The sequence below is a fragment of the Pristis pectinata genome, chromosome 29, assembly GCF_009764475.1.
Source record: "Pristis pectinata isolate sPriPec2 chromosome 29, sPriPec2.1.pri, whole genome shotgun sequence".
Taxonomy (NCBI): domain Eukaryota; kingdom Metazoa; phylum Chordata; class Chondrichthyes; order Rhinopristiformes; family Pristidae; genus Pristis; species Pristis pectinata.
Window position 1 is genome coordinate 6,166,328 of NC_067433.1, and position 20,226 is coordinate 6,186,553.

The 20,226-nt window shown below is 40.0% G+C and overlaps 1 protein-coding gene across 4 annotated transcripts; it reads left to right on the forward strand.

Moving 5' to 3' along the window:
* The first annotated feature begins 35 nt into the window (after window positions 1–35).
* il1b (interleukin 1, beta) lies at window positions 36–19,033 on the forward strand. 4 transcript variants are annotated; one of them, XM_052041049.1, is made up of 6 exons: window positions 36–202; window positions 15,671–15,737; window positions 16,062–16,332; window positions 16,708–16,872; window positions 17,392–17,525; window positions 18,428–19,033. In XM_052041049.1, the coding sequence occupies exons 1-6, from the start codon at window positions 147–149 to the stop codon at window positions 18,638–18,640; spliced, it is 906 nt and encodes a 301-aa protein (XP_051897009.1). In that variant the 5' UTR covers window positions 36–146; the 3' UTR covers window positions 18,641–19,033. The 4 variants fall into 4 exon arrangements, with proteins under 4 accessions (XP_051897009.1, XP_051897007.1, XP_051897006.1 ...); XM_052041047.1 differs by lacking the exons at window positions 15,671–15,737; window positions 16,062–16,332; window positions 16,708–16,872; window positions 17,392–17,525 and adding exons at window positions 823–889; window positions 1,214–1,484; window positions 1,862–2,026; window positions 2,548–2,681 and having other exon boundaries at window positions 18,428–18,978; XM_052041046.1 differs by lacking the exons at window positions 15,671–15,737; window positions 16,062–16,332; window positions 16,708–16,872; window positions 17,392–17,525; window positions 18,428–19,033 and adding exons at window positions 823–889; window positions 1,214–1,484; window positions 1,862–2,026; window positions 2,548–2,681; window positions 3,594–4,126 and having other exon boundaries at window positions 39–202.
* Window positions 19,034–20,226: the final 1,193 nt, after the last annotated feature.

Sequence of the window (20,226 nt, forward strand, 5' to 3'; positions counted from 1 at the left end):
CACCCTGAGGGAGGAGCTTGTGGAGGCCAGTGCGCTTTAAATAGCTGGAGGCTCTTTGTCAGCACAACAACATTTGGAACTGACGCAGAACTATCCAGACAATCTTTTTGAAACAGTCAGATACCATTTCAGAGAGCTTCGTTAATATGAGGACTGAGGCTGGAACCATCACCATTCCAATGGCTGAGAGTGAATCCCTGAGGTGAGTCCATGGGTTTCTCTACAATAAATTTATTTAACATTTAAACCAAAGCTGTGCAATCACAGTGGTGCCCTTTTTGAATTGTAGATATATTTGCAGCTACTAAATATGTCTGATCTCAGCTCAGAACAAACCTACAGAATGATTTTCTTATTAGAAAGAATTTAAATACAATTCAGAGAAATGATCCAGCCTTAATAGTCTGTGCAATATTTAAGAGCAAAAGGGAAGTGGATCTTTGATTAAACGTGTGGCATAGTCTACTCACAGTTAAACTTGCGTATTGATTATTATGAAATTTGGAAAATGGCAATACTCACAGTGGTTATGAAGAAAACTGTAAAGTTTACTTAGAATACATTTTCTGATTTACTAACAATGTTCAGTGCATCCTGCCTGAACCCAGACATATTCTACTGTAAGTCACAAGAGCCAGCTACAGACAAGTGGATGTGGAGTAGGGTTGTATCTGATTGGCCCCACTTCCATTGCCTGGGTTTCACAGTGACATAGTTGTTTATCTGAGTAACATTGCAATTTTCATGTGTGGTTAATAACTTATTGAAGGCAAATTTACCCTTTTCCACATAAACTGATTGAGACAATTGTTCCATCTACAGATCCTTAAGTTACCGGCACAATGGGGATTGTCATATCACATCTCCTACTTCCTGTCCCCGGGTCAAGGTAAGAATCATAGAGACTACACCAGAATAGGTTTTGGGGAAGATATTTCATTTGTTAAAATTAGAGCAAGCTTGAATCAACAAATATTTAATTACCCTGTGTGACCAGAATTCATGATGGTAAAGCATGATGTCAGGAACTTCTGCAGAAATACTTCCTAAGTGCAAAGTTTCAAGTCTTAAACCCTGTCGGATGTTTAGCCCACAAATCCTGGGTTGGAGGTGTCCCTGATTATTAATTATCCTCTACCCTAGCTATCAGCCCCACTAGAATTACTGTGGTAGCTCAGAGTTGGTGGATTTAATGTCGTTTCTCATTTTGCAGAGCCCATTTCAAAAAACCTTACCAAGTCCAGTGGAGTTGAGCACTGCCCGTCACCAATCGGACAGTTACCAATTGAAGATCACAGGGAAGTCTTCGTCCATTAGCACAGCCGGATCTGCAAAACTCACTCTGGAAAAAGCTGTCATGTTAGCCCTCGTTGTTGAAAGATTCAAGAAGAAGTTGGAGCAGCCATGCAGAGAAGGCTGGAGCTGTGAGAGCGCTTGCTTTGAGGACAGTGACTTGCTTGGAAACTTTAATGCGCTAGTAGAAGGTGAGCTGAAGTTTTGTTTCAGTGTTATCATTCAGTTAGCACTGACTGGTTACAATTGGAAGCAGTGCTTCCACTGTTTAGTGTGATAGCCTGCATTGGGCCATTGAGCCCATTGGTTCTGTTAACACTGACCTTCACTGTTGCTCATTCAATGTCATGGGATTCCCTACCAAATGCAGGGGTAGACCATCAGCACAAAGATTTGAGAAGAAGGCTCATCAACAGAATAACCAAGATGAATCAATAAACACAGATTTGCCAATACTGCTAATATCCAGGGAACAGATATTAAAGAAACATTTTGGTCTGAGATTTTATTTCTGGTTAAACTCTGTTAATTTGCCATGGTAAATAATCATTCTGATTTATGCCAACAGAAGCCATCACCTACACCAGCTGTGAAGATGCTGAAGTGGTGCCCAGTTCTTACAGGTTCATGAAGAGTGAGTGTCAACAGGTGAGGGATGAACAAGACAAATCCCTGAAGTTGTCAGAGAACCTCCAGCTCCTGGCCATGTTCTTGCAGCAGCCAAAGGATGAAGGTGGGTAAACCTTACATTCCTCCTCTTCTGTTGCACTTAAAATAAGGGAAGATTGGCAAAAGTTTCTAAATCTAAAAGGTGTTGTGGTGAATGGGAGAGAACACCTCACAGGAAGAGGAAATCTATTCCATTCACTTTCACATTTCCCTACCTCACTTTCAACTCCCTGGATATGCGCTGCCTCTAAGCAGGGATTTTTTTCTTCGCAGTGGTATTGTCATGCTACTGTAACAGAAATAGGCACAGAAGGCTAAGCAAAATTATGCATGTCTGCAGGATAACTGGATGGTGAGCAGGAACAGGAGCCCTAATGCTTGCTCTGTCCCCTGTTGATGTGTAGATGAACTATTTGTTGTGCTCCAGGGGTTGCCTCAGCTAACTTTGACCCAGTGACCATGTAAGGCTTGGCTATACTCCAAATTAAGTAGCTACCCAGTAAAACTGTATTGCAGCACTTTTACTGATATGAGCATTTATGTATTTTGATCACTGTGCTGAAATATTCCTCCTTTGGCTTACAGTAACACTGAACGTGAGATACTACAAGGCAAATGCCAGTGAAATTAATTATATGCCAGTTGTTCTGGGAATCAACGATCAGAATCTGTTCCTCTCTTGCACGGGGCCACAGGACAATCCCAGGATGGAGGTCGAGGTAAGAAAACAAATATGAGCTCATGGTTAATTAACAGTTGTACAGCCCCGTATCATTGCTATCTGGAGAATCTGCTTCTTCTTCCACCCTGTCCATGGGCCTTCTGCAAATTGCATGTGACAGACAATTTGGCCCACGTTTCGAAATGAACCCCTTACTCTGGCTTTGTTAGCCGACATCTACCATGGGGTCCCTGTATATTCTGGTTCCATAGCCTCAGGGAAATACCTTCCAATACTTTTCAGCATATCTGCATTTCCCCTGAAGAACTTCCATTCCAGGGTACTGGCCATTCTCCAGTCCAGCTGCGGATCTTCTCCGGATACTCCAGTTTCCTCCATATACCAAAGTCATGCTGATAGGTTAATTGGCTTCTGCATGTTGCCCTCAGTGTAGACGGATAGCAGTGCAATTGAAGGGAGTTGATGGCAGGTAAAAGAGAATAGATTACAGGGAAAAGTGGGGAAATGGAACCAACAAAAGCTAGCATTGACCAAATAGGCCAAATGGCCTCTCTCTCTTTCTTAAGAGAAGATGAAAATATACATTCCCTACAGTGCTGATCATTGGGTATTGTAACAGAAAGCTTTTGATTGGAGTGAGGTTTCATGGCTGAATCCCCACAATATCCATTCTATGCAGTCAGTAGCCAGTGCTCTGTACCTTTGTTCCCAATCCTGGAATGTTGAGGTCTCTGTCCCCTTCCTAGCTAAGGTTACCAGCTCAGAATCATTCCAAAACCAAACTGTTTGCAACTTATGAATTTATAGGTAGTTAAATTGTGGCACAAATCTACTCCCTGCAACACATGCTCAGAAACCTGCTGTGCAGAGGACAACATGTCCTGAAGTAATATTATTTGCAGTTTTCTCATTTGAAATATAATTGTATTTAATTTTCTTTCTGTCATAGAAATGGGATCAGAATTTGCATAATATCAGTAGTGCCACTGACCTGCTTCGCTTCGTGTTCTTCAAGAAGGTTTCGAGTGCTGGCCACTACTTCGAGTTTGAATCGGCTAAGTACCGCGGCTGGTACATCAGCACCTCCCGCAGGAATAAGCAGCCTGTTGAAATGGATGTGAAGGAGCACCACAAGAGAATCACAATTTTCACAGCCAAATGAGGCATTTTAGATCTCTGTGTTCAGAACCCAAATCAGAATTGTTGGTTTAAAGAGAGTGTGTATGTACTGAGTACAGAATTTCTCTTATATGATTAAATATAATTGTCTTGTAATTACTGAGATGAAAAGGTAGCAATATTTGCTCCTGTTTACTTTTTATTATTTGGAATTAAATATTAAGGAGAATAGGCGCTGAGTTTTCAAACTTAAAATTATTATTTATTCAACATATTTATTATTGTTGTTATTTAAATTATTGATTAATTCATCACTATGCTGGAAGAGAAATCTTCCCATTAATTGAATAAATATTGTGTTATTTTCAGATAAGAAGTTTCCTTCTTCATTTCACCCATTTCCTTAAATATTCTGTGAAAAAGGTGAAGCAGCTAACATTCCTGTTGTCCAATAAGCTCTCCCATTGCCAAATGATGTTTCAGTATTTCCATTGGTGTGTGATGGTCAGATTGAGTTTGCCTTGTTTTTATGGCTTTGGGATGGTCCAAAGCAATTCACGACCCATAAAGCACTTTTAAAGTTAGTGCTGTTATAATGAAGAAAATCACAGGACGACTTATAAGCAGACAGATAAACAGATAGATAACCTACTTTCCAATGATGTTGGTTAAATATGGCTAACCATTATAAATGCAGGAATTTTCAATTTAGTTATCTATCTGACGTACATATTTAAGTATGTGAAATGTCAAACCAAGCAAATATTCTGCCTCATATTTGTGTGCACTGTCAAACCTTGAAAGATCAAGGTTTCTTAAATATAGGGGACAATTTCAAAATCTACAAGCAATATAATCTTGGGTGTGGAGTACACTCTGAAGATAGGGGATAGGCCAGTGATACAGGTGGATTTATATCTATTGGAAGTGAACACTTGAATCTGCTGATACCGTTTGATAGGAAGCAAGAGCAGAATTAGTACAATTGGCTAAAATTTATATCACACAGCACTAGCTTCCAGAGCACTTTGTGGAGGAAAATGAGTTTGATGTGGAGTGGAATGTCTTTTGCTGTAACAACGAGTGAAAAGCAAAAATCTGCAGATGCTTAGAAATAAAAACAGAAAATGCTGGAGGTGCTCACAAGGTCAGGCAGCATCTGTGGGGGGAGAAACAAAGTTAACATTTCAAGTCAATGACTTTTCGATGCAGTTTTCGTTTTAATCTTGGATCATTGATCTGTTTATGGAGTCTGGTGTCATTTGAGAAATATGGTCTGGCCAACAGTGAAATTAGGACTTCAGTTTTGGGAATGTTGGCCTGAGAGGGATGCTAATATTGGTTTACTTATCCTGCCAGTGGATTTAGAAGATTTTGTGGAGACAGCTAGGGTGAGTCAGAGGGTTATAGCAGCCATGAGCAGAATAGAGGAATGGACAGTTTGTTTAGTTTTAATCAACAGTTGGAGGTGACTTCATGTAGTGGTTAATGGTCTGAAGCTTTCTGAGAATGTTAAGAAATATAAGTAATCAGATTGATAACGATCTAATTTAAGGAGTGAATTTCCAGCACTGATTGATCACAGGATTCTGAATCAGAAATTGCTTTCAGAAGCCATCAATGGCCACTAAAGGAGCAATGTGGTTGAAGAGTATATGAGCTTGGGGCCATTGGAGAGCAGCATGCTATAGCCATTTTAAAGAAGTATACTATGGAGAAAATGAAGTTATACAGTAAAAAAAATTGCCCTTTAAAATATTTCATAGTAGGTTCGGTGGACAGTGAAATTCAGTTTATGTGGAAAGTGCATTGGAATATTTTCAAAATCAATATACCTTGAATGGCAGACCATGTTTAAAAAGTGTCCGATATTTGTCTTTCTTTACTTACGGTGAGAGCTGGAAGCTGTTAACACTTTGTAATCATATCCGTTGGTTGGTTGAGTTTGCTAATCAAGTCTTGGAAGGAATTTTGAACTAAATCATAGAACAGTACAGCACAATACAGGCCCTTCGGCCCATAATGTTGTGCCGACACAAAGGTTGGTGGTGTTGTGGATAGTGTGGAGGATTGTCGAAGATTGCAGAGGGACATTGATAGGATGCAGAGCTGGGCTGAGAAGTGGCAGATGGAGTTCAATCTGGAGAAGTGTGAGGTGGTACACCTTGGAAGGACGAACTCCAAGGCAGAGTAAAAAGTTAATGGCAGGATTCTAGGTAGTGTGGAGGAGCAGAGGGATCTGGGGGTTCATATCCACAGATTACTGAAAGTTGTCTCACAGGTGGACAGGGTTGTTAAGAAAGCTTATGGGATGTTAGCATTCATAAGTCATGGGATCGAGTTTAGGAACCGTGAGATAATGATGCAGCTCTATAAAACTCTGGTTAGACCACACTTAGAGTACTGTGTCCAGTTCTGGTCGCCTCATTATAGGAAGGATGCGGAAGCATTGGAAAGGGTGCAGAGGAGATTTACCAGGATGCTGCCTGGTTTGGAGAGTATGCATTATGAGGAGAGACTAAGGGAGCTAGGGCTTTACTCTTTGGAGAGAAGGAGGATGAGGGGAGACATGATAGAGGTATACAAAATATTAAGAGGAATAGATAGACAGCCAGTGCCTCTTTCCCAGGGCACCAATGCTCAATACAAGAGGGCATGGCTTTAAAGTAATGGGTAGGAAGTTCAAGGGAGATATCAGAGGAAGGTTTTTTACCCAGAGAGTGGTTGGGGCATGGAATGTGCTGCCTGGGGTGGTGGTGGAGGCAGGTACACTGGTCAAATTCAAGAGATTGCTAGATAAGCATATGGAGGAATTTAAAATAGAGGGATGGGGGGAGGTAGGGGTTAGATAGTCTTAGGCGAGGTTTAAATGTCGGCACAACATTGTGGGCCAAAGGGCCTGTATTGTGCTCACTGTTCTATGATAATCATACACCTCATGAAAACTTTTAGTGCTTTAATACAAAAGAAACTCAATAGTATTGATCTTGTAATGACATTTATTTAACACTCAGCCAAAACTCCAGCAGACTCAAATTCCCTGTAATTGTTAAAATTGTATTGATTCAAAGACAAGATTCTGATGCTGTCCTGCATATGTTTTATGCTGTCCTGTGTAAGTTCTTGAGAGTAAGACATACTTTGTTTGAAGTGTGCGAATGCCCTGAGCGTTTCAGATATTGCTTGAGGCTTGTGAAATTTTGAGTTAGACATAAGTTTAACAGTTTGCTGAATTTTTGATGGGACGACTGAGGACAGGTAATAATTGAGCACCTGTGGAATGGAGATATAGGGAATTAACGAGAAAATGTGGCCTTGAAGTTTAAACTCAATTGTAGTGTCAAATTCTAAATCAATGGAGCTTTTAAAAAATGGTCTCTTAATTCAATTACAGTAATAACTTTCTTTTGTTTCAACCAATCTAAATTAGAATAAATGGCACTGTTTAGATTTAATTCTAACAAACATTTAAGCACCTTTAAACATTTAAGTTACTACATGTCTGACAGCTGGTACTTTTTGCATTATCTCCTCCAATACAAAGAAAGAGCCATGTTTAATTGATTAAGGATGTTAATCATGGTCTATTTGATTCTGGTGCCCCAAAATAGATATTGTGTGAGTTGTTAAGGGTCAAAAGACAATGTGTAGGAATTAGCTTATTGTACTATTAGACTCACATGTGGTTGTTTTAAAGGCTATCAGTGTGAATAAGTGCAGAAACGTTAACCCTTTACATAGACATGAATTTCAATTTGTACATTAGAGAATGGAATTTTAATTGGTAATAGGGATGAACTTTGACAAAACCTGCCTGTCCAACAATAAGGTTTAGAAATGGAAAAAGAATAATCTCACAATATATCTTGATATATTGAGACATTTTTGAGACTAAATGAATCACTGAAAATCATTCTCATTACAAATTTTGAGATATAAATTACAGTTAAAAATAATTAATTTCTTTCTTCTGGCTAAGTTTGTGCCAAAGGATGCCTTATATTGGAAGGCACTCGGTATGTGGTGCTGCGAGGTCACAGTGGGGTGCAAATGCATTGGTTGTGATGGAGGCAATAATTTGTGGAAATAAATGGAGAGCTTCTACTGAGGATTGGGTCTCAGACCTGCAATTCTTTACAACAGAGTATTGTGAAATGGTTAAGATAGTTCAAGATATATTAAGAGATAGCTGACTTGTTTGAGAAGCTCACCACTGCTGTATGAAAGATTTTCTTTATATGGCATCCCGATCTAAGAGATCTCTCATATGTGAGAGATAGAAAGTGTGTCTGAGTGTGTGAAGACTGATATGTGTCTGTTAAGCAAGTGTTAATGTCTCTTTAAGAAACTCTGTAAACATAAAATCTCTAATGAAGGTGCTCCTTTTATTTTTTGGTATGAGTGTTAAAGTCTTGCTTCTGTGTGATAAATAATCTTTAAGTTCTATAATTATGTGTAAACTTTCCTCAAGGCAGAAAGCACAAGACTGGATTCTCTTTGTCTCCGTTTTAAGCATTTGTTCTTTAGTGGTTTTTTATTTCTCCTTCGTTCCCTTTCCTCACTCTTTGCCTTAGTTTATTTTGCTCAATTGCGGTAAAATTTGATCCAGATAAATACTGAATGAAATCAGACTGGAATCCCTAAATGTCCGTGTGTAATTCTGGTTAATATTATGGATGATGTAAGTCTCTGGTTCCAGATGTGAGACTCACACATATATACAGTGAAATATTGAATTGAAAATTCAGCATGTGCTTTGAGTACTGGGGGATAATCTGAATGTTGTTTATTTGAATGAGAATACTTATGTCCCCCTAAAATTTAGTCCTGATAATGATTCTCCATTTCACAAAACTGACTTATCCTGTTTTAGAGATGGCTGGAAAGAAAGATCAACTCATAAAGGAAGATCTAATTGCCAGCTGTGGGGCAGCCCAAAAGGGTATGATTTATGTTTGGCAGCTGGTTAATAGAACAAACCTGTCATAACCACTCCAACTCAGCACAGATATCCTTTGTTTAGAGTGAAAAAACACTGGCTTGGTAAGGAGGCAACTTGTATCATACATATTATATCAGAAAGATATGGAATTGTTAATTTAGCCGATAGAGGGAAGGTGACATATCGTAACTAAAACTGTAAGATATTTTACCTATGATCTTTTATTTATGGTGAAGAAAGAGCCTCCAAGAATCATAAGAAAATTGGGAAAGTTAATAATATGGTCAACTTAAGTGTCGTGCTGACTGGAAAAGGATGATGGGAAAATTGGTCAATAGTGGAGGTAGTTTAAAGGTCACAATAGAAGAGCAGAAACAGTAATTTAGGTACAGAAGTATTTAGGTTGCAAGTCATAGCTAGGTGGTGCAGAAGTAAACAAATGGAGATTGGGTATCGGCTAAGTGCAGGAGAGCTGATCACAGGATAAGCAGAGTCAAAACAAAGACAAGACAAATGCTCCCCAGTGCACATTGTAACAGGGTCTGAATAAACCGACTTGTTTGAGAAACTCACCGCTGCTGTACGAGAGATTTTCTTTGTGTGGTGTCCCGATTTGAGCAGTAATTAGGAGGGTGACTGGGCCCCATGTGAAAGTCAGATTCGGGGTGCAGGTTAAACATAAAAATCCCTCAACAATGATATATCCTGACTGCACAGTTATATATCCGACATTTTTCATTGTGCTTACTCAGTAAAACACACAATCCTATAACCTTTGAAGTAAGTGAAAGAACTGAACATTAGCATATTTGACTAATCATTTAGTCTAATGTTGGAAGAACATATTGGGAAATCTGGATATAATACTGATTTACGGAAATCTGGATATAATACTGACTTACGGAAATCTGAAATCCAGATTTAGACAATCATGGGACCATTGTCTAAAGAAATCTTAAAGAAACAGGTCACATGTTAAAAATGTTCTGAGGAAAAAGTCCTTTCCATTTACAAACAAGATTTACACCTGGACAATTTATGTTATCTGCTTTCTCCATAGCCTGACTGCGAAATTTCGGAACTTTGGAAAGTGCTGATGAACTCAGTGCACTTCCAAACAACTGTTCAGTAAAGATTAATGACATAGGAATAATTGGACAAATTGGATTCCATTGCAAAGTGTTATAAGGCAAAAAAAAGAACTGGACAATTACAGGAGGAGGGGATGCATCAATCAATTCTGATGGGTTTGATTTGTCGTATTACAAAAAGATATTCAGGGATAAAGGTGGGCAGTCTACAAATTGGGGTAATTAGGAGAGGGTGGAATGTCTTGTACAGAAACAAAGGACAGCAGATGCTGGAATGTAGATGAAAAACACAATGATGCTGGAGGAACTCAGCAGGCCAGGCAGCATCTGTGGAGAAAGGCAGGCTGTCAACGTTTCGGGTCAGGACCCTTCTATAGGACTGAAGATAGGAAAAGGGGAAGTCCAAAATGTAGGAGGGAAAAGCAGATCAGTAATAGATGCACAAAAGAGGGGAGGAGGGGTGGGCACAAGGTGTGAATAGGTAGATGCAGGTAAGAGATAGTGATAGGCTGGTGCGGGGTAGGTGGGGAGAGCAGATCCACCGGGGGATGGGTCAAAGGAGAGAAAGGAAAAAAGGGGTAGAAAAAAGAGAGAGGCTAGGAAAGGGAAGAAAAGAAAAAAACATGGGGGGGGGGTGGTTGGGAGCGTGGGGATTACTTAAAGTGGGAGAATGTAATGTTCACGCCGTTAGGCTGCAAGGTTCCAATGAGGTGCAGTTCCTTCAGTTTGCGCTTGGAATTCTGGCAGTGGAGGAGGCTGAAGACTGACATATCTGTGATGGGGGGGGGGGGGGGGTTGAAATTTGAAGTGACTGGCAATGGGGAGACGCAGATCGTGGTTATGGACCGAGTGCAGGTATCCTAGCATAGCAGTCACGTGTGATACGGTTTAAAGCTATGATAGCGGCAACATCACTGATAAGGCGTAATTTGGAAAAAACTGCCATGGTTTGTCCTAACCTTATCTATGCCACAGAAGAGGCTGTGTGATTTGAATAGTAGCAGCTAACTGCATTTTGGAAGCTTTGCCCATATTCCTGAGGTTACCATCATCTGCTTATGTGGGGCAGAGAAAATATTGTGTGCCTACTTTCAGAAATTCATTTTGGCATGGAATGTAATATTCTCTAAGCATTAATACCATATGTTATACCCCATTACTACCTTCAAGAATAGGACAAATGAAATTGGTGGACATATGCTTAGCAGAACAGGTAGGTTTTAATGTTGGGGAAAACTTGAAAGAGAATCTAGGGTGTATGTAAATCAATTTTCCAACTCTAAACCTCCCTTACTTAAACATTTAGCACAAAGTAAACATGTGTTGTTTGGGTACAGAGACATTATTGTCTTTTGCAGTAGAAAAGCACAACGAGGCATTAAGTACAGATACCTACTTGGCGAGAAAACACACAGGATTGTGGAATGAATGTGAAAATACATGCCTCAACAAGGATTAGATCCCATATTTTGGTCAATTTCAATTATTACTGATGTTTATTCTGTTTGTAATAACGTACATGGAAATTAAGAGATGGAAGGAAATGGTTAAAGAACTATCCAAGTACATAAGGAGTAATTGGATGAGTCACAGGTAATTAAGTATAAATAGTATACCACTGTATAGTCTGTGATGCAATGATGGTAATACTTATCTAGATTATATGGTATACAGTTTTATGATTTTATACACTGAATGTATTTTATCTATATACTACCTGAAGAGATCACAGTGTGGTGTGATCCTTTCATTGCATAACCTCAGAATCGAAAGGGAGACTGCATTAGTCAGAGTATTAAAACAGCCATCACAGAAATGAAAAACTGAAAATTTGGATGAGGATGTGGAAGGATGAGTTGGTTAGTTACAGATGACACGAAGGTTGGTGGTGTTGTGGATAGTATAGAGGGTTGCTGTAAGTTACATCAGGACATTGATAGGATGCAGAGCTGGGTTGAGAAGTGGCAAATGGAGTTCAAACCGGAAAAGTGTGAAGTGATACACTTTAGAAGATCGAATTTGAAGGCAGAATACAAGGTTAATGGCAGGACTCTTAGCAGTGTGGAGGAACAGAGGGATCTTGGGGTCCACGTCCATAGATCCCTCAAGGTTGCCGCGCAGGTTGATAGGGTTGTTAAGAAAGCGTATCATGTGTTGGCCTTCATTAGTCAGGGTTTTGAGTTCAAGAACTGCCAGGTAATGTTGCAGCTCTATAAAACTCTGGTTAGACCACACTTGGAGTATTGTGTTCAGTTCTGGTCGCCTCTTTATAGAAAGGATAGGGAAGCTTTACAAAGGGTGCAGAGGAGATTTACCAGGATGTTGCCTGGGTTGGAGAGCATGTCTTATGAGGATAGGTTGAGCGAGCTAGGGCTTTTCTCTTTGGACTGAAGGAGAATGAGAGGTGACTTGATAGAGGTGTACAAGATGATAAGAGGCATAGATCGAGTGGACAGTCAGAGACTTTTTCCCAGGCTGAAAATGGCTCACACAAGGGGGCATAATTTTAAGGTGATTGGAGGAACGTATGGGGGGATGTCAAAGGCAGGTTTTTTTTTACACAGGAGCGGTGGATGCATGGAATGCATTGCCCGCAGAGGTGGTGGAGGTAGATATATTGGGGACATTTGAGAGATTCTTAAATAGTCACATGAATGATAGAAAAATGGAGGGCTATGTGGGAGGGAAGGGTTAGATAGACCTTAGAGCAGGATAAAATGTCGGCATAATATCGTGGGCCGAAGGGTCTGTACTGTGCTGTAAGGTTCTATGTACTATCTGGATATGATTACAAACAAAGTTGATTAATAGTCTGTGAAGTTTCTCTGAGAATATTCAGAAAACATAAGCATGGAGGTTGATAACAAAGGAGTGAACTTGGGGATCATTGATCCAGGTTTCTGAATAAGTGATTGTTCTGAGAAACCACCTGTGGCAACTAAGACCTACCAGCATGCCTTTAGGATGTGGGAGGAAACCAGAGCATTTGGGGTAAATCCATGCAGTCACAGGGAGAATGTGCAAACATCACACACACACCACAGCAACTAAAGTCAGCGGCGAACCTGGATCACTGGCGCTATTGTGGCAATAACAGGGCCTCAAACTTCTCTGTTCCCATTACATATTTTCTGGACACATTATTGAAGCTATAACCTCACCAGTGTTGGTGATTCTGTTTTTATATATTATGTCCTGATATCCTGAGTGTTTTTTTTTAAATCCACCTTCTTGATCTGTCCTGCTATCTTTAAGGGTATGTAATTATACCATTCAAGGTCCCTTGTTCCTCCACACAACTCAGTATCCTTCCATTTACTGTATATTCTCTTGTCACACTTCCCCAAATGCATTACCTCACACTCCTCTGGATTAATTTCTATTTTCCACTTGGTATTGGTATTGGTTTATTATTATCACTTGTACCAAGGTACAGTGAAAAACTTGTCTTGCAAACTGATCGTACAGGTCAATTCATTACACAGCGCAGTTACATTGAGTTAGTACAGAGTGTATAGATGTAGTACAGGTAAAAACAATTACAGTACAAAGTGTCACAACTACAGAGAAAGTGCAGTGCAATAAGGTGCAAGGTCACAACAAGGCAGATTGTGAGGTCATAGTCCATTCATTGTATAAGGGAACCATTCAATAGTCTTATCACAATGGGGTAAAAGCTGTCCTAAGTCTGTCCCTTAAGACTTTTCTGTCCAACTGACCAGACCATTTCTATCTTGCTGAAATTTAAAGCTTTCCTCCACAAAAACAATGTTTCTGTCATGTGAAAACATTGATCATGTCTGTATATTTAAATCATTAATATACAGTAGATTACACAAGGCAAGAGACTAAGTTCTGAGCACAGTGGAATCCTTATGAGGAACAGCCTTCCAATCACAAAATCTTCAAATATCCTTTACCCTTTGCTTCCTGCCACGATTCAACTTTGGATCCAACTTCCCTCTCTCCCTTGGATTCCATGGGTTTTCCTTTTCGAACAACCTGCTATTTGGCATCTTTCCATGATGTCAAGGTTATCACTCTTACCTCTGGAATTCAAATCTTTTTAAGTATGTTAGTCAAAATGACAATGTCTGGACCTGTGGACCTGGCAGGAACCATCTGAGTACAAGTCGTCGGTGAGTGACTGCTTCACCATAGACACTGCTGACAATTCAAAGCCAAACAATGGAATGATTACTGGGACTCATCCTCCATTTGTGGACAGGACAGTCCTAGGCTATTTTCAACTCTTGGGTGGGAACTGGAACAGCTTAGCAAGTGACATGTTGAATTCCTGAGCATAACTGAAGTAACTTACAGCCCTGATGTGAAATGATCCCACTTGGAGTAAATTGAAAAGTCGATGATAAACTTCTGTCATACCACGGACCTCTGGAGAAGGCTGAGATGGATTGTTGACTTAGTACTTAAGTCTGATGATAATTCCAAATGCTTGGGCCTGCCATCATTGTGGATGGGAATACCCGTGGAACCTCCTTGGCCCATTTAATAGCCCACCTCAATCCTGACAACAATAGCAGTAACTTTGATCTTATTGTCCTTCCACCTTATGAGGCATCAATTTTATTTGATAACTCATTGCAGTGCACTTTCATTTATTGATCTGTAGCCTCTGACTTTGAGATGGTTTGCTAACACAAAGGAAAATACTCCAGCAACTGCTGATCTGGAGAGAAATGTAGTAAATGCTCATCAGATCAGTGGCATGTGTGGCAAATCTTGCTCTGGCTACCTTTGGCAGATACATGAAATAGAGCAGGCTGGACTGAGAGCCACAAATCTGGCTTATAACAAGATGAATTTTCTGGCATTATCACCAAAACATGATTCTCAGCCTCAAAATCATTAAGGTATCAAATTGCTGTCAAGATATTGCCAATAAATGTAAAGAAAGGAGTTTTATTTTTAATTCTTTTGCAGCACAACATTAGAAAATCCTGATTTTCAAATTTTCAAACTTCCATATTAGAGAGGAAGATTTACCAAACAGCTATGCAATCGTAAAATTTCCAAAACCAGTGACACACTCTGGAGGGAGGAGCATGTGGAGGCCAGTGCGCTTTAAATAAGAGCTGCAGGCTGTTCGTCAGCACAGGAACATTAGGAACTCACGCAGAACTATACTGACAATCTTTCGGACACAGTCAGATACTGCTTCAGAGAGCTTCGTTAATATGAGGACCAAGGCTGGATCCGTCACCATTCCAATCAATGAGAGTGAATCCCTGAGGTGAGTCCATGGGTTTCTCTACAGTAAATTTATTTTACATTTAAACCAAAGCTGTGCAATCACAGTGGTGCCCTTTTTGAACTGTGGATATATTTGCAGCTACTAAATACGTCTGATCTCAGCTCAGAACAAACCTACAGAATGATTTTCCTATTAGAAAGAATGTAAATACAATTCTGAGAAATGATCCAGCCTGAATCGTCTGTGTAATGTTTAAGAGCAAAAGGGAAGTGAATCTTTGATTAAACGTGTGGCATAGTCTACTTACAGTTAAACTTGCATATTGATTATTATGAAATTTGGAAACTGACAATATTCACAGTGGTTATGAAGAAAACTGTAAAGTTTACTTAGGATACATTTTCTGATTTACACTTAATGTTCAGTGCATCCTGCCTGAACCCAGACATATTCTACTGTAAGTCACAAGAGCCAGCTACAGACAAGTGGATGTGGAGTAGGGTTGTATCTGATTGGCCCCACTTCCATTGCCTGGGTTTCACAGTGACATAGTTGTTTATCTGAGTAACATTGCAATTTTCATGTGTGGTTAATAACTTATTGAAGGCAAATTTACCCTTTTCCACATAAACTGATTGAGACAATTGTTCCATCTACAGATCCTTAAGTTACCGGCACAATGGGGATTGTCATATCACATCTCCTACTTCCTGCCCCCTGGTCAAGGTAAGAATCATAGAGACTACACCAGAATAGGTTTTGGGGAAGGTATTTCATTTGTTAAAATTAGAGCAAGCTTGAATCAACAAATATTTAATTGCCATGAGTGACCAGAATTCATGATGGTAAAGCATGATGTCAGGAACTTCTGCAGAAATACTTCCTAAGTGCAAAGTTTCAAGTCTTAAACCCTGTCGGATGTTTAGCCCACAAATCCTGGGTTGGAGGTGTCCCTGGTTATTAATTATCCTCTACCCTAGCTATCAGCCCCACTAGAATTACTGTGGTAGCACAGAGTTGGTGGATTTAATGTCGTTTCTCATTTTGCAGAGCCCATTTCAAAAAACCTTACCAAGTCCAGTGGAGTTGAGCACTGCCCGTCGCCAATTGGACAGTTACCAATTGAAGATCACAGGGAAGTCTTCGTCCATTACGACAGCTGGATCTGCAAACCTCACTCTGGAAAAAGCTGTCATGTTAGCTCTCGCTGTTGAAAGGTTCAAGAAGAAGTTGGAGCAGCCATGCAGAGAAGGCTGGAGCTGTGAGAGCGCTTGCTTTGAGGACAGTGACCTGCTTGGAAACTTTAATGCACTTGTAGAAGGTGAGCTGAAGTTTTGTTTCAGTGTTATCATTCAGTTAGCACTGATTGGTTACAGTTGAAAGTAGTGCTTCCACTGTTTAGTGTGATAGCCTGCATTGTGCTGTTGACCCCAGTGGTTCTGTTGACTCTGATCCTTCACTGTTCATTCAATGTCATGGGATTCCCCACCAAATGCAGGGGTAGACCATCAGCACAAAGATTTGAGAAGGCGGCTTATCAAAGGAATAACCAAGATGAATCAATAAACACAGATTTGTCATCACTGCCAATGTCCAGGGAACAGACATTAAAGAAACATTTTGGTCTGAGATTTTATTTCTGGTTAAACTCTGTTAATTTGCCGTGGTAAATAATCATTCTGATTTGTGCCAACAGAAGCCATCACCTACACCAGCTGTGAAGATGCTGAAGTGGTGCCCAGTTCTTACAGGTTCTTGAAGAGTGAGTGTCAACAGGTGAGGGATGAACAAGACAAATCCCTGAAGTTGTCAGAGAACCTCCAGCTCCTGGCCATGTTCTTGCAGCAGCCAAAGGATGAAGGTGGGTAAACCTTACATTCCTCCTCTCCTGTTGCACTTAAAATAAGGGAAGATTGGCAAAAGTTTCTAAATCTAAAAGGTGTTGTGGTGAATGGGAGAGAACACCTCACAGGAAGAGGAAATCTATTCGATTCACTTTCACATTTCCCTACCTCACTTTCAACTCCCTGGATATGCGCTGCCTCTAAGCAGGGATTTTTTTCTTCGCAGTGGTATTGTCATGCTACTGTAACAGAAATAGGCACAGAAGGCTAAGCAAAATTATGCATGTCTGCAGGATAACTGGATGGTGAGCAGGAAAAGGAGCCCTAATGCTTGCTCTGTCCCCTGTTGATGTGTGGATGAATTTTTTGTCCTGCTCCAGTGGTTGCCTCAACTAACTTTGACCCAGTGACCATGTATGGCTTGGCTATACTCCAAATAGTGTTTACTCAATAAAACTGTATGACAGCACTCTTATTGATATGAGCATTTAAGTATTTTCATCACTGTGTTAAAATATTCCTCCTTTGGCTTACAGTAACATTGAACGTGAGATACTATAAGGCATCTACCAATGAAATTAATTATTTGCCAGTTGTTCTGGGAATCAACAATCAGAATCTGTTCCTCTCTTGCACGGGGCCACAGGACAATCCCAGGATGCAGGTCGAGGTAAGAAATCAAATATGAGCTCGTGGTTAACTGACAGTTATACAGCCCCATATCATTGCTATCTCGTGTATCTGCCTTTCTTCCATCCTGTCCATGGGCCTTCTGCAAATTGCATGTGACAGACAATTTGGCCCATGTTTCGAAATAACCCCCTTACTCTGGCTTTGTTGGCCTACATCTACCATGGGGTCCCTGTATATTCTGGTCCTATAGCCTCAGGGAAATACCTTCCAATACTTTTCAGTATTATCTGCATTTCTCCTGAAGAACTTCCATTCCAGGGTACTGGCCATTCTCCAGTCCTGCTGTGGATCTTCTCCGGATGCTCCAGTTTCCTCCATATACCAAAGACATGCTGATAGGTTAATTGACTCCTGCATGTTGCCCTCAGTGCAGATGGATAGCAGTGCAATTGAAGGGAGCTGATGGCAGGTAAAAGAGAATAGATTACAGGGAAAAGTGGGGAAATGGAACCAACAAAAGCTAGCATTGACCAAATAGCCGCTCTCTCTGTCATAAGAGAAGATGAAAATATACATTCTCTACAGCACTGATCATCGGGTATTGCAACAGAAAACTTTTGATTGGGGTGAGGTTTCACAGCTGAATCCCTACTTGGTATCCTAATCTGTGCAGTCAGTAGCCAGTGCTCTGTACCTTTGTTCCCAATCCTGGAATGTTGAGGTCTCTGTCCCCTTCCTAGCTAAGGTTACCAGCTCAGAATCGTTCCAAAACCAAACTGTTTGCAACTTATGAATTTATAGTTAAATTGTGGCATAAATCTACTCTCTGCAACACATGCTCAGAAACCTGATGTGCGGGGGACAACATGTCCTGAAGTAATATTATTTGCAGTTTTCTCATTTGAAATATAATTGTATTTAAATTTCTTTCTGTCACAGAAATGGGATCAGAATTTGCATAATATCAGTAGTGCCACTGATCTGCTTCGCTTCGTGTTCTTCAAGAAGGTTTCGAGTGCTGGCCACTACTTCGAGTTTGAATCGGCTATGTACCGTGGCTGGTACATCAGCACCTCCTACAGGAACAAGCAGCCTGTTGAAATGGATGTGAAGGAGCACCACAAGAGAATCACAATTTTCACAGCCAATTGAGGCATTTTAGATCTCTGTGTTCAGAACCCAAATCAGAATTGTTGGTTTAGAGAGAGTGTGTATGTACTGAGTACAGAATTTCTGTTATATGATTAAATATAATTGTCTTCTAATTACTGAGATGAAAAGGTAGCAATATTTGCTCCTGTTTACTTTTTATTATTTGGAATTAGCTATTAGTGAAAATAGGGTGCTGAGTTTTGGAACTCAAAATTACTATTTATTCAATGTTTTTTCATTATTGTTGTTATTTGAATTATTGATTAATTTATTACGATGCTCGAAGAGAAATCTTCCCATTAATTGATTAAATATTGTGTTACTTTCAAACAAGAAATTTCCTCCTTCATTTCACACATTTCCTTAAATATTCTGTAGAAAAAGGTGAAGCAGCTAACATTCCTGTTGTCCAATAAGCTCTCCCATTGCCAAATGATGTTTCAGTATTTCCATTGGTGTGTGATGGTCAGGTTGAGTTTGCCTTGTTTTTATGGCTTTGGGATGGTCCAGAGCATTTCATGACCCATAAAGTTAGTGCTGTTATAATGAAGAAAATCATAGGACAACTTATAAGCAGACAGCAATAAACAGATAGATAACCTACTTTCCATTGATGCTGGTTAAATATGGCCAACCATTATAAATGCAAGAATTTTCAATTTAGTTATCTATCTGACGTACATATTTAAGCATGTGAAATGTCAAACCAAGCAAATATTCTGTCTCATATTTGTGTGCACTGTCAAACCTTGAAAGATCATGGTTTCTTAAATAAGGGGAACAATTTCAAAATCTACAGACAACACAAACTTGCATGTGTAGTACACTCTGAAGATTGGCCAGTGATACAGGTGAATTTATAGCTATTGGAAGTGAACACTTGAATCTGCTGATACAGTTTGATAGGAAGCATGAGCAAAATTAGTACAATTGGCTAAAATTTATTTCACACAGCACTAGTTTCCAGAGCACTTTGTGGAGGAAAATGGGTTTAAGGTGGAGTGGAATGTCTTTTGCTGTATCAAAGAGTGAAAAGCAAAAATCTGCAGATGCTTAGAAATAAAAACAGAAAATGCTGGAGGATGCTCCCAAGGTCAGGCAGCATATGTGGGAGGAGAAACAAAGTTAACATTTCAAGTCAATGACCTGTCGATACATTTTTTGTTTTGATCTTGGATCATTGACCTGATTTTGGAGTCCGGTGTCATGTGAGAAATATGGTCTGCCCAACAGAACCAACTAAGTGTACTTAGGGGTAACACACAAAATGATGGAGGAACACAACAGTCTGGCAACATCTATGAAGGGAAATAAACAGTCGACGTTTCGGATCGAGACCCTTTATCAGGACTGCTGAAGGGTTTCGACCCAATTCCAGCATCTGCAGAATATCTTGTGTCTCCAAGTGTAATTAGGGCTCCAGTGTTGGGGATGTTGGACTGAGGGGGGTGCTGATGTTGGTTTGCTTATCCTGCCAGTGGATTTAGAGGATTGTGTGGAGACAGCTAGGGTGAGTCAGAGGGTTAAAGCAGCCATGAGCAGAATAGAGGAATGGACAGTTTGTTTAGTTTTAATCAACAGTTGGA